The following is a 14,559-nucleotide window of genomic DNA, read 5'->3' as shown; positions in this document are numbered from 1 at the left end:
AAAGCCATCGTCGCAATGATTTCAAGTCAGCTGCCTTAGCCACCACTCGGCCACAAGGGATCTTCCTTTCTCCGAATAAGTACACTTCACTTTGAAATAGTACGTAAAAAGTAATAATATTTGTAACGAACTGGAAAAGATTACTTGCCGAGACAGTTTCCGTTCCCTCGACAGGGTCGACTTTCGACAACATCGTCGGTGCAAGGTCTTATACCCTCTGTTGGCCCAGACAATTTGCATACTCTCTTCCTCGAACTGAGCCCATGTCCACATTCGGAGGAACATGAGCTCCATCCTGACCAACTATTAAACCCATCATAGTCTACAAATAAAAATCATGTTCAAAGATAAAAATGTCGATTAAAATGTTATTGTGGTAATGTGCTTTAAATATTTTCACCGACTTTTAATTTAACGTTGATGATTTACTGCCTTTCCTCATAACGAGAATATCAAAGTGGAATGGGGAAGCGTTCAAAAACCTACAACATACATCGTACAATTTGCTAATAATTGATTCAATTAGTTAATTCACACGAAATTAAAGATATCATATTCAATATGAAAAAATAAAATCTATAACACTGTAACAAAAGTTTTGATAAAGAATTCACAAACCTGACAAGTTGTCTTCACAAACACTTTGTTTCTTAGGCTCATCATATACTATAGACAAACAAAACGTTTATTGGTAACAGGGTTTGTCGGAGATTTCTCCTTAAAGGTTGTGATAACGTTAGAATTATAGCAATTAACGATCTTTCATACAATATTATGAACAAAAACTTAGATCTACATATTAGGACAAAGAACTTATTCTTGACCTTACTCTTAACCCAACCGGTGGATATATATGTGCAAGCAAACCTGTACGTAGCAAACTTTGCTTTGAATGACAAAAATAGTTTTTTCTTATTTGCAGGCCAAAATACACATGAGATAATAAGTAGTCTTAAGAGAACACTGGTTCTTGTAATATATGGTCTTTTCCTCTGATTTGGATGTATTGCCTTACCTTTGCAATCGTTTGTGGCATTTGTGCATGATCGGTAAGAAATATCTTTCCCAGGACAGGTGTTTCCATCGAACTGTGGTTCAGGACTGTCGCAAAGTCGGTGTCGGAACTGGCGACCTTCACAATAACATTCACTTGTCCACGGTGACCATTTACCCCATTCCCCATGAACTGATAAACAAGCGTGAAAACATAAAATCTCTACCATTTAAACTTAAAAAATAAAAATTATTTTGAAAAATATTTTAATAAATATTACAACCCAGCATTATCATCAAATTTTAAGGAACGTTAGTAACTCAGATCCAAAAACCAAAATTTGAAACATAGAAATTTTTTTTTTTTTTAAATAATTTTGCTTATACACTTAAGTGACAAAACTGTAAAATATGTCGCTACCAATTTTGTCGAACAATATTAGGAAACACTCTTTTGTATTAAAATGCTCGATATAAAATTACTAACATTACTTTCTAGTAAAATAAGAAATATTTCCCTATTTTATGAGCCGACTGAAATTGAAAACTCTTTGTAATATTTTATACTTTAGAAAGAACATGCTATTAGTTTCATTTATCATTTTGGAAAACAATGTTCAAACTACATAACACAATATGAAATGAAATGAAACGAAAAGAAAACATCAGCTGCTTTTTGCAAACTGTCAAATGTACTATACATTGAAACTATCTCCTTACTTATATCAAAAAGCGTGAATATAAACTCCGAGCTCACATATCCGCAAAATGAAAGTGACGAGAAATATTTCCGATCTGAAAACTTTATTAATATTACCTTTAGCTGGAAAAAACGGTACTTTCCTTGAAGTTTCATCATGTCCCATTTCTTAGATCAATGAAAAATAAAACATGTATAAGAATTATTCTAACACGACCAGCAATTAACCTACATACATGTAGAGCAAAATCTATCTCGGGTTATTCTGCAAAAACCCACGCGCGTGCAATGACGTCATCCGATCCAGGTGCGTAGCACGGTCGTAAAAAGTAGTTAACATTTTTTCTAACACTGTAGAAACTAGTATGCCGAGTTAGAATCGAAATAACAAGTTCCCAAGTGTGACTTATCGTAGAATAATCCGAGTTTTTCGTTCTTGTGCGAAACGATATATCACGAAGGCCTACGGCCTTCGTGAATATTCTTACGCATAAGAGCTCAAAACACGGATTATTCTACGATAAACCACGATTGGAAACTTATTATTTCTGAAATAACACGAGAAATAAGGTCGATTTTTTTGCCATATGTCAATATGGCATCGAACGTTGAAACTTAACAAAGAAATATTTCTACTTTAAAGTTTACCAACTGCATACTGGTATAGATTGAATTATCTTTTTTTAAAAGACAATGGAATCAACATATAACGACCTTATCTGACAGCTTGACCTTATTTCCAATTAGAAGGGTTTTCAGATCATATTTTTTATATGTCTATATAAACTAAAAATAATACTTTACAGATTGCTTGTTGTTCCAAGATGAAGCTAATTTCAAATCATTCGGTGTGCAACAAAAAGATAACACTTAAGTGTTTATATTTCTTAGTCATCAGCAATGAAAACAAAATGTGTGTCAAAAAGACCGTCCCTCCGCCTCACTGACGGGATACTCCAGTAACCCTTCTTTGAGCGCGGTTCTTCCTCGGGTTCTACCATGAGACACGAAGATATTACTATTTAGTTACTACTATAATATCTAGTAAAGAGCGCAGCACATAATCATTATCATTCGAGAATTTACTCGGTATATCCGATCCGAGTTATTTCAAGTCAGATGAATTATAAGAAACATTGTTTACTTATAGCTTTAAAAACGCACGAATACTAGTATTCAAGTATTTCTCTTCTATTTTACAGAGAACAGGAGAATTACAAGGCTAACTCCATTTTCTTTCAACGTTTCGACTATTTATTAAGTCTTTATCAGGAAGTCAACAAATATGATATGAAATAAACAACGTCATGAATATATATGACAGAAGACTATTATTATCAAAAAAATCCGTGATTCGATTTTACATGGTGACGGTATAAAATAAATCTGGTTATTGCCACCTTTTAGAAAAATGACGGAATTAGCACTTGAGCAAGTGCCTAAAGATTTTTATAATTATGTTAATATATTGTTAGAGTATAACGACAAATATGATACTAACCTTTACCATTGAACAAAAATAAAACGAATCATCCAATGCGAATGACACGTATATGCTTTCACAAAAACAACTAGCTGGAAAGAACCCTTTCTTAAAAATCTAAAATATACTTAGTGTTATGTGTTATATACATGTAAACATGTTCGTATAGACCAAGTGTAAAAAGACTGACATAAGATGCTTGTTAAACTTAAAATAAATGATGGAAAAGTACCGGTCAACATCAAAATGCTTCCGGTGAATTGAAAGGAAGGCAGAGAAATGAATTGTCGACTTATTTTGGGGGTATATTATAACCCTAAAGTACGTCACTTGTATAGTTCTTTGAAAACATGTCCCCAAAGGCAAAATTCGCAGCGTTCGAAGTTGAAACTTCACAAATTTATGTGCTGGTGTAATCAAAAATAAACCCCCAGATGTGCGTTTAAAGGTGCTGATTTGACTGTGACTTTTTTCTAAACCAGGGCTCCAGATAATTTTTTTGGCAAATGAGTATTTACTCAACATATTTTTTGTGAATGAGTAAAATGGTAAAATCTGAAACTGACTACAAATAATTTTACTCTTGAAAATTTTTAAACACACAGTCAGGGGTGTAACTGTTTTAGGTTATGTAACCTATTTCAGTTACTTTTTCAAGAATTTTATAACCTGTATTAGTTATAAAATAAGGATAACCCAGGTAAGTTATTCAAAAAAAGCCTTTTTACTGTTCTCACAAAGTGAGCTTTAAAATGCAATTAGTAGCAAACTGTGGTTAATCAAATTCTCTTTTAGTCTGATAATGACCTGATGAGCATAATGGGATGTTAAGAGTTTTATAGCTTAAAAACCATTTGCATAAGACTTTATCAGCCTTGCGTAAAAGAATTTACTGCACAGCTGGAAAGATAAAAGGCCAAGGATTCAGGAAATGATTGCATTAGTCACATTCAAAATGAGGAATTGACACAGGTGGGCTTTGTAATATTTTATGATAACTGAAACAAGTTATGAAAGTAAACGCAGTAACTCAAATGGGTTATAAAATGTGATAACTTGAAACAGTTACACCCCTGACTGTTAAATGTGAAAAAAACAGAAATCAGTTTTATAACATATTTATTGGGTGTAACACCCATGCATTTGTTTGCAGTTTAGTTTCAATTCATCATTTAAGTTAATTTGCTTCTCTTTTTCCCTTGGTTGGTTTTGGCTTTACACTCGCTACCGAATAAAATAGAATATTCAATACATCTTTAGCTATGTTTTGGGGATCAGTTTTGTTGGTTTAAAGAATGCATAGAGTGTTTGTTCACTTTTTTTATACATTCTTAGAAATAGACATTTTTGTTTATTCCGCACCGGAAACTGATATTTTAAATCGACACCGCTTTAAAATACACTACCGTACCATCAATATTAATTCCCAACTATTTGATATACACAGATATTGAGTGTAAAAAATAGTTTAACCTAGGTTTATACATTCTCATCCATCAGATGTTCGTCAAAATCCCGAGACGAACATCCGGGGAACCACGGTACACCTCTGGTATGCGAGAATGAGGTTTATAGAGTACCATTCAATGCGTGTGTATGTTCAATGTGGGAGAATTGATGCCGACTGTGCTCTGTTACATAAAGCATCCAGACGATTCAGATTTTGTTTACGCCAATAAAAAGTCATTGCGTGCGTTTCTGTTATTTCATATAGATCTACGTTTTTATATGCTTAAAAATTATCAGACATGCAGCGTGTATGCATTATTTCAAAGCGTAATTTACGCTAATACACATCTTATCTTGAGCCCTGTAAACAATTTTACTTACCGAAATATTGATTAAAAGATGTGTAGATATATGAATTTACAGGCGATATACTGATTTATATATGATCTGTTAATTACTGTGTTGGCTCTACTAGGTGAAGTTCTGTAAAACAGCTTCCCTTGACACTTTAGAGTATAATATCTACGCCCCTGTTAGCACTGGTATTACTATTAGGAGGCTTAGCATCATTAAAAAATGGAATACATACATTGAAAAAGTAAAATGAGGTACAGTACCTACCGTAGAACTAGTAAAACCAACATGAATATTTCATATTTTCAACAACTGATGACAACACCTTCGTTGACAGCAAATGGTGTAAAGTTATTAAAGGGAAGTCACCACTGTTAGTCAGTTTGATTGTAATTACATTTGCGCGCTACAAGTATTAAAAATCTTTCAAATGCGCGAAATTATGAGAGATACAGTGAAGTATATATTACATTTGTGTTTATCATACAGTACATTGTGCTCAATAAAATCAAGCGTAACTATAGTAACATTTCAACACTTACTGATGGAAGGCGAATCCAAATTATCTCAGTGTCGCCGCTTTAATATGCAGTGGAACTGCCGTCTTTTTATGATGTAGACAACATCTACTAGATCCTGTCTACACTACTTTCCGCCGGGTATACTGTTTACAAAAAATTCTTTACGGAAATGATCAAAAAGTTAAATTTCAAATCAAAAATAAAATTTGAAAGAAATATCATCTTTCAAACTAGAACCGTAAGACGATGAATCCATATACTTTTTAAAACACTTAAATCCATTGCACGCTGAGCATGCGCATTTAACCTGCTCGGTTTTGCACGCTGGGCATGCGCATTTAACCTTCTCGGTTTTGCACGCTGGGCATGCGCAGGAGAACATTTATTTGCGCGGCAGCGCACGCTGCACGCTGAGCATGCGCAATAACTATTTCTCGTTTATGCACGCGTTTCTAACCGTGCAACACGTTTCACTTTTCGCCTTCAACACGCGAGTTGCTCGCGTTATCCCGCAAACTCGGGGAACAAACACGCAGGCGCCACTGTAACTACAAAAACCGCCTGTCTCAGATAACAATGTTTCTCTACACGCATTTTCTTATGGTGGTTTATTATTGTAGGAAATCTTTTAAATAGGAAATGAAGAGTTTCGTGCCACATTTGAACACAACAAAGCCATAACTCAAGCTCAAGTTTATTTTTTCATCTGCAAGTGATTGTTGAAATCCATCAAAAATTGTAGAAGTTTGTAAAAGACAGGGACGGACAAAAAGAAGCCTCTCATTACCGTGTCTGTTGAATAATAACAAAAATAAACTAATAAAATGTATACCTATTTCGCCGTACACTTGCACTTCACATAATGACAGATCCGTCAAATCCATTTCACATTTTAACTGCAGTTGAATGTATCTTGCAATTATTCCATATAAGCGTATTGTTCTGCCTGTTTCTATTTCATCACATAGATAAGCAGTTTTTTGCATGTTGTAGGCAGTCAAGCCAGCCAAAATAATCATTGTGCATGGAAATTCAGATTCAAGGCTAAGAAAGAAATAATTTAATATCTTTATATTTCTGCGGGTGCAAGTTGACAGGTTCTTAACATACAGTGTACACTGTAGCAAGGTTCCACACGGTAAGGTGAGGATACTTAAAGTTGCCAGCAAAATTAACAAAAGTCTTCGAAAATTGGCATCGCTTATCAAGATACTTTGGCTAATCACTTTTCTGGCTGGAAAGATGTTATTGATTTATGCCTATAAAAACAATGTTTGTGGATTAAATTATTCAGGTTACCTTATTTTGAAATAATCTTAACTTCTCGCAGTGTTTCTTCCTATTAGATATTGAAATCATCTTAATTCCTTTTTTTATCTTTTACTATAAAATGAAATACAAAGTATTTCAATTGTTACGTAACTCCAGTACCTTATGAAAGTTTTATTCTTGAACTATTATATAGAATTTCAGACAGATAAGTTAAAGATATCAAATGGTCCTCTCTCACTTAAATATTTTATCTTAAGATATTTACTTCAACTGTCTAAAGTTCTCATTAAATGTATTTAACTTTACTAAATACATATTTGCATAATAGAGAGCTACATTCATCATGTAATAATAACAGAGTGTTAAAACAGCCAGTTTTTTATTAGTACACATTTATACAGTGTTTATCTAGACTAAGTCATGTATACAGTGTGTTTGTTAATATACATAAACTCTTTAATGTTATGTTTACATAAATTACATGTACATAAAGAAATTGATTATGATTTAAATATTAAATTTGGATCTAATATACCTTTATTTTGATATTAAAGAATACTTACCCAATTTGATTAAATAATACTATGTAGCATACGTTGTAGACGTTTTGCAAATCTAACAGCCACCAAGTTGTTGTATGTACCAAAGCACCAAAACACGAACCAGACAAATAGTCCTGAAATGTTATTCCATCAGTGGCTCGGGCAGCAAGATTGTCAACATTTCTCGACAAAACAGCTGGCTTATCCAAAGCAATATTTCTGACTACAAATAAGAACAAATAATTTTTAAAAGTTAAGAAAGGCATTCAACAATAAACCATGCAATCTGTATAGTAAGAGAAGCAATACAAAGGCCATATCATTCCTGATAGATTTTATCATTTGCATGCATAAGTAATTTTCATTAAGGTGCATTTGATATTTCTTCACATCATCTAAAAATGATCCGATGATTTTTGTAGAAGACCGATGTGCAATGAGCTTTTGACATTCGAAAGATCTATTATAGTAGAATAATTTGTCGTTTTCAGTTTGATAAGTATTCCTTTCGGATATCAGTTTCGAGTTTAATACTAATAGAACAGTAGTAGCTTATCTGTCATTATCAAACCAAAATGTTTAACGATTTCAAAAACGCTCGAAAGTTTTCAATTAAGAGCTTAAAATGTAGTAAGTGGATGATTTTCTATAAAAGTTAAATTTTAAACTAGAACGTATTTAAAGGTCTAGGTCAATCTATCACTGGATAATTTAGAATTTTCTTTAAGCTGAAAGTCTTGCTGGAGTAAATATAGAGATATATTAAATCACAGGCGCACCCAAAAACTCTTTTAGAACAATTTATTAGACTTAAGACTGGTTAATTTACCTTTAGAAAAATCATCCTTGTAGTCTATCAGATGTTCCTCTGACTCATGAATTGTACTATAAATAATTCTAAATCCTTCTACACCCGGATTAATGTTTCTGTATTCTGGGGGTTCAAAACCTTTGAAAAAGTATATCGTAAGCTTTTCTGAGGAAGAATTGAAACTATCCGGAGGTCTATTTATATTGCAGTAAGACTTTTCTTGTCCAGTCTCGATTATCTTGAACTCTGACTGGTAGATTTCTAAAATAAAGAAAAGGTTTTGTTTCTTTAGGTCTTTAAACAGAAACTATGCATTAAAGACTTTAGCTCAAAACTGTAAATATATGACATCGTTTTTTTGATATTTGCTGAAACAAAGTGAAAAAATTACCGTTTTGGCAGGGTACATGGAAGTTAAGTATTTCAACATGAACTCGCTTATTTGGAATATGAATTGTCCACTGTTCGGTAGTTTGTGAAAAAGAAAACCCAAGATAAGACATTGATGAAATAAGCATCGTTAACTGATTGCACTTCTCCCGCAATCCTTCGTGCCAAGGTATATTTGGACGGAGTGAAAAACAAGCTGGCATATCTGCAAAACAAAAAGTTGGATTAAATCTTTTAATACAGAGAATCTAAATGCTTACTTATATACTTATATATGCAGCAATTATGCAAACCTAGATACCTTGCCCTGCTGTTTTTAAAATGAGTCACTCTAACGAATTGAATTATCGTTTTAATATCTCTAAATTACATGAAAGCTGTGCGTGTAGTCAAGAACTCACGGGTGTGCAACTGTGCACTTTCCTAGGCCGCCTTGATAAAACGTAAATATCTAGAACTGTAATAATGAATTAACAAGCCCTTTACTGCAAAATTCAAATTGAGCGCCATTTTTAATATCCCTTGTCGCCTGTACTTTAGATCTTGTATTTGCAAACCTCAAGTAAATCTCGTAGTGTGTATTGTAAGAAGAATATATCATAATATTCTGAAGCTGCATAATTTGAGTTATTTTGCATATTGCCAGGTTTTACTTATTCATTTATGAAACGTGTCTAAAACGTTAACCATCTTATTGCCTGAGTTGTGAAAAGCTAATAAATATTTCATAATGTTCAGTAATAATCTTACTAAAAGCTAAACCTTCATACTTTCAAAAGTTGCAAATGCTCTAAAACCATTTCCTAAATTGGTTGGTGAGGATATTGCACATGTTATAAAAGACAAAACAATTTGAGTTTCCTTTGTTTCTACAGTTAAAGAATATTTCACTCCATTGTATCTTTTGTCGATAACTCTTGTAAAATCGCTGTCTGCAAGGACATTCGATATTGTTATGGATTCATTGCATGTAAAGAACGTGTGATCAGTACCCTGAAATAGAAATTTAGACATCTGTAAGGAAAGTTTCATTCCTTTTACTGAAATAATAAAAGCGACATCTGGCTTTTCTATTGACTCGTACATAGATTTCGTCATCGAATCATTACAACTAACAAAACTAAACAATGAAATGATTTAACGTGATTAAGAGTTAAACTCTTACATGGCTGTACCAGCATAAATAATTACCTTCAAGGTGTTTAACTCAATGTGGGTAAAGACTAATTTTATGAAGTGAAATTCGGGATAACGGATAATCCATTTATATGCTTGGCTGGTTGAATAATGGCCTGGAAAACCAATGCTTGTAAGTATACTTTCGAACTCATCAATTTCGCTAGTAAATCCCACAACTTCGTGATAAAAGATTTGCCTTTTTCGTATAAATGCATTGATTGTCTGGAACGTTTCTGAAAAGAAAAATATTTCCAATTAAGGAAGTTCTGTATATCGGTCATGGTGGAACGCTTTTTTCCGAATTAAGAAATGACTTGTTTTCAGTGTTCATTCGAAATGAACAACAGAATGGGATCGGCAAATCCATGACTCGCGCTAGCCATTCATTCTGTCGTTCATTTCGCATGAACACCGAAAATAAGTTTCATTTCTTATATTTACATTATATTTCCTTTCCATTTGTAAACTGGTTGATATTATAAATTTCACATATTTCGTTGCACATTTAACATGAAAATCAGCTTCCCGGCCATTCTGTTCACCAGATGGAAAAGCTGCGACGTCATCTTAGGACCGTTCTCTTTGAATGTACGAGGACGTCGTCAAAACAGCGGCCCGTTATCTCTGTAAATCATGGATTCGACATACGGAATGGAAAATCGTTGTACATATTAATATCATCCAATGCGTGAAATGGCTCCATAACTCTCTCTATGGATAAAAAATCGTAACAAACTTGTTTTGAAAGTCCAGATCTCTTAAATCAGGAGTACACATTTAAATATAAGAGCAAGGACCTATTCAGTTTACTTCACCGTATAATATACATTATATACGAGGAAATGTCATCACATTATGCATTCCCAATTACGTAAACCTGTTTGACGTCCCATGTTTACAAATCAGTATAAGAAAGACTTCAAGCATACAACCCTATCTTTTTTATCTGCTGAATTTTCCTGTTTTAAAAATCAATGTTTTATCGAATTCCTTATTGTCAATGTGTCAGTCACACTACACCATATAGCGTTATCGGACGCCCAACGTAAAGAACAATTTAAAAAGATATATACGAGGAAATGTCATCACATTATGCATTCCCCATTACGTAAACCTGTTTGACGTCCCAAGTTTACAAATCAGTTTAAGAAAGACTTCAAGCACACAACCCTATCTTTTTTATCTGCTAAATTTTCCTGTTTTAAAAATCAATGTTTTATCGAATTCCTTATTGTCAATGTGTCAGTCACACTACACCATATAGCGTTATCGGACGCCCAACGTAAAGAACAATTGCGGCAGAAAGTTATCCGGTGACGAAAGGCCTCCCCCGCTGCTGCTCGGTGATCTCGCGATCGGTGTATGGGGCGCATAAAACTCACAATGACCGCATAATCAACGCACATATACAGGACGAACAACGTTCAATTAACGGCGTCACCGTACTAGTAACTGACTTGTACCGCATAAAACGTAAGCGCAACACATGATCAACTGACAAAACGTTCTTTGAACGTTTGACGAATGTATTGTCAGTTATCGTCCGTTGAACATACGTTACATCCGTTGCATGTCCGGTAGTAGTCCGGCCGTGTATCAGGTCGACCAGACAAGAACGGATGCGAACCAGACAAGTACAGAATAAGGAACGCACGAGTAACAAAACGCATACCAGCGCATTGCTAGCGTTCATCTAACGGACAACTTTGGATGGAACGAACATCGCCGGACAAGGAGCACAGGCGCCCCATGAGAAACGGAAAAGAAACGCATGCGAACGGACACGAACGTATTGAAAATTTAGTTTTCCGGTGGACGCCCGTTAACGCTATACGATATAGTGTGCCTGACCCATATGAAATAAATTATCCGGACAACTAAGTAAAACCAAACAATATTTTTGGCTAAGTAGTCTAAACTATTTACTCGAAGTCTAAAATACAAAGGACGGGGCCATATAGTTTTAGCTTGCGACAAGCAAACCATTCAGTACATGTTTAATTAAGGTTGTTTGCGGGTTTCCTACGAAATGTCAAATTATGAGATATAAGATGTATGTATCTCCTGCCTTTCGTTTTGCGGAAAAATAAGATCGTTACCAGTCAACAATTCGTTTGAGGAGAGCTCCTTGTCTGCGCATGTATTTCTCAAGGAAAAATGCCTATTGTCTGTCAGTTTCGTATTGAAATTGTTATGATAAAATTTTTAAAGCACCAGCTTGTAGGTTTGTATAATATTAAAGTTTAGTGACTTGCGTTATTAAAAAAAAGCTTAGATAAGGAGAAATCCGTGGTAGATATGCAGGAATATAGCCAAAAATTCTATGATTTTTTATGGATTTATAGCCGATATAAATTAAAACGGAGAAGTCAAAGCTTTTGGAATAAATATAGTTTTCTTTATTTATCAACAAGAAAATGCATTAAAATAAGAAAAGAAGGAGGGGGAGGGGGTGGGGGTGTTAAAACGAGGTTGATATTTTTATGTATTTGCGTTTTACTTTTTGTATGAATCTTAAGTGCATTGTATAAAGACAAGACATGTAGCACAAACTATAGATCGGTCACGTATGTATGATATTGTTATGATAATTATATTTTATTATATAAATGAACAAGATTAGTTACATATGCGAGCAGTATTCTAAATATCTTGATAAAGGTACTGTGAATTTTCGAACAAACACGTCAGCGCATTTTGCATATTTCGGTTCTCGTGTTTGTTGGTTCAGTATTTTAAATAGCATTTCAATTGGTGTTAACTTATTGATCAAATTATATTGTACAATTTATGTGCACTTGAAATAAAAGGTTTTGCAATTTTTGAAGCTATTTTCTATCCCGTGGTACAATATATCATAAAGTTAAGCATATGGCTTCCAATTATACGAAAACAATTTAAGTAATTACGTAGTTTAGTCTGTGATTTTAAAATAGTGCAATGGCTTAAGTTATCGTTATTTAATTTTGATTTTTTATAACAATGTATTTATAGACTATTGTTAATAGCATTCGTCTGCAGTACATATTTCAGTCATGCAAATATGATATTTCTATTTCGGCTCGATATAGCAAACTTAACTATTTGCTTAAGTATATGTCTTTTTCTGTACTTTTTTCTGTAAAATTCAGAATTGTTGTGTTTTGGTTTATGAAATAGTCAGAAAACAGACTAAGCTAAGATATCACTTAACTTTTTTTGTGAAATTGGGGCCTGACTTAACTACCTGTCCTTCAAATAAGTAATTGCTAGGACTAGCAATGTGCGCAAAAATACATTCATCAATATATTTAACGGTATTTATATCGGTCACGTGTATAACCCCTTTGAACTTACCAGCATGTCTACAGCCGTGAAGTTCAATTCGTATACAGGTCATCTCTGACAAATCGCCTTTTTGTATGACGATCTTTACTAGCATGGCTTGTAACCTTTTCTGGAACCAGAATGTTTGAGGGTGGGAATCCGGCAAAGATGTATCGACGATAAAAGTCTGAAAAATTACCAAACTGAAATGAACATTTATTCAGTTATTCTTCGTTTATACCTATAAAATATTATGAGATTATAAGTGTTGCCAAGAAAGTTATTCTAAGAACAAACGACAATGAATTAAAATAAGCACAGTCAATAAAAGAGATTAACCTCAATATCCTTTTGTTCATATTATATTGTTGAATATCTAATGTATTTTCATTATTTTGCTAAATGGTCTACGTAGACAATCAGGGTTGAAATGAAATTTTGACACTAAACCCTTGTATTAGTTTTTTATTGTATGTTCTGTTCACAACTTGACATGTTATTTTACTTACATGGTTATATATGAAAGATCTTTTGACATCTTCTGCAAAATATACTGTCACTGCAGTTTGACTGAGCATTATAGATTTCGTCTTTCCATTAAATAGGAGCATTACTGTAATTCCCTCAATCGTTGTTTTAAATGGCATCTCAATCTGAATGAAATTAGTAAGCTGTGCGTTAATTGGCTTTTACAGAAAAGTGTATACTCCGCCTATCAATGGTTTTTTAAGTGTAACAGGATGTGATATATGTCGGGCAGTCCTATACATGTATATCGATATTTCATTTGATAACTTCAATGTTCTCCATGTATTAATTACAATTATGTGACGATCTATGATTTCATTAAAGGAATAAGATCAGCCTTGATTTTAGATTCAAACTCTAGCGATAAAATCAACGTAAATTATCAAAGGTGAAGCCTGTCATTCTATACTTTTAACATAACTAAATCTGGCCATTACCAAAACATAGTGCAGATACCTCTAACTCATTTGCTTCATTGAAACTCGCCATCTGTAAGCTATTCGATCTCAGGTATATTGAATATTCCTGTCATGACAAGAGATTATCTTTTTGTAAAAGGACAATGAAATGATATTTCAAACACAACCAAGTTTTCCAGTGCCAGAACATATTCCAGCATTTAGATGTATGTCTAGGCCTAAAAACTCTTTGTTTGCGGTAACATGCTAAAAAAATAAGGGTAGGTAGGACGGATTTTTTAATTCATTTTTATTAAGTGAGACTTTTCAGATTTTTTTTTGGTCAAAAAAATATGAAAACAAATAAGGGTGTTATGCTTTTAGAGCATCAGTAAGATGATTTCTAACATTACTGACCATGTTTAAAGCATAAAAAGTGCAGTTTTGCAACTTTTTGTTAAAGGTTGAAAAAAAAACTCTCCAATATAGGGTCATGCCAAAAATCTAGGGTAGGTTCGGATACCGGAAACAAACAATTTTTTACGCCCTTTTTATATTCAAGGAATGTATCACAACGTATAAAGATGCTTCCAAGCCGAAGGACGAAAAATGGAAGTCAATGTAAGCGCGTGT

General features: G+C 33.6%; 1 protein-coding gene across 1 annotated transcript; it reads right to left on the bottom strand.

Moving 5' to 3' along the window:
* Positions 1–61: 61 nt before the first annotated feature.
* LOC128549013 (A disintegrin and metalloproteinase with thrombospondin motifs adt-1-like) lies at positions 62–5,623 on the bottom strand. Its single transcript, XM_053524958.1, has 5 exons — positions 5,247–5,623; positions 1,811–1,861; positions 1,016–1,186; positions 619–666; positions 62–322 (listed from the first exon to the last, which is right to left on the bottom strand). The coding sequence occupies exons 2-5, from the start codon at positions 1,857–1,859 to the stop codon at positions 141–143; spliced, it is 450 nt and encodes a 149-aa protein (XP_053380933.1). The 5' UTR covers positions 1,860–1,861; positions 5,247–5,623; the 3' UTR covers positions 62–140.
* Between the last annotated feature and the right edge of the window lie 8,936 nt (positions 5,624–14,559).

The sequence above is a fragment of the Mercenaria mercenaria genome, chromosome 15 (assembly GCF_021730395.1).
Source record: "Mercenaria mercenaria strain notata chromosome 15, MADL_Memer_1, whole genome shotgun sequence".
NCBI lineage: Eukaryota > Metazoa > Mollusca > Bivalvia > Venerida > Veneridae > Mercenaria > Mercenaria mercenaria.
This window is presented reverse-complemented; position numbering and strand designations above follow the sequence as displayed.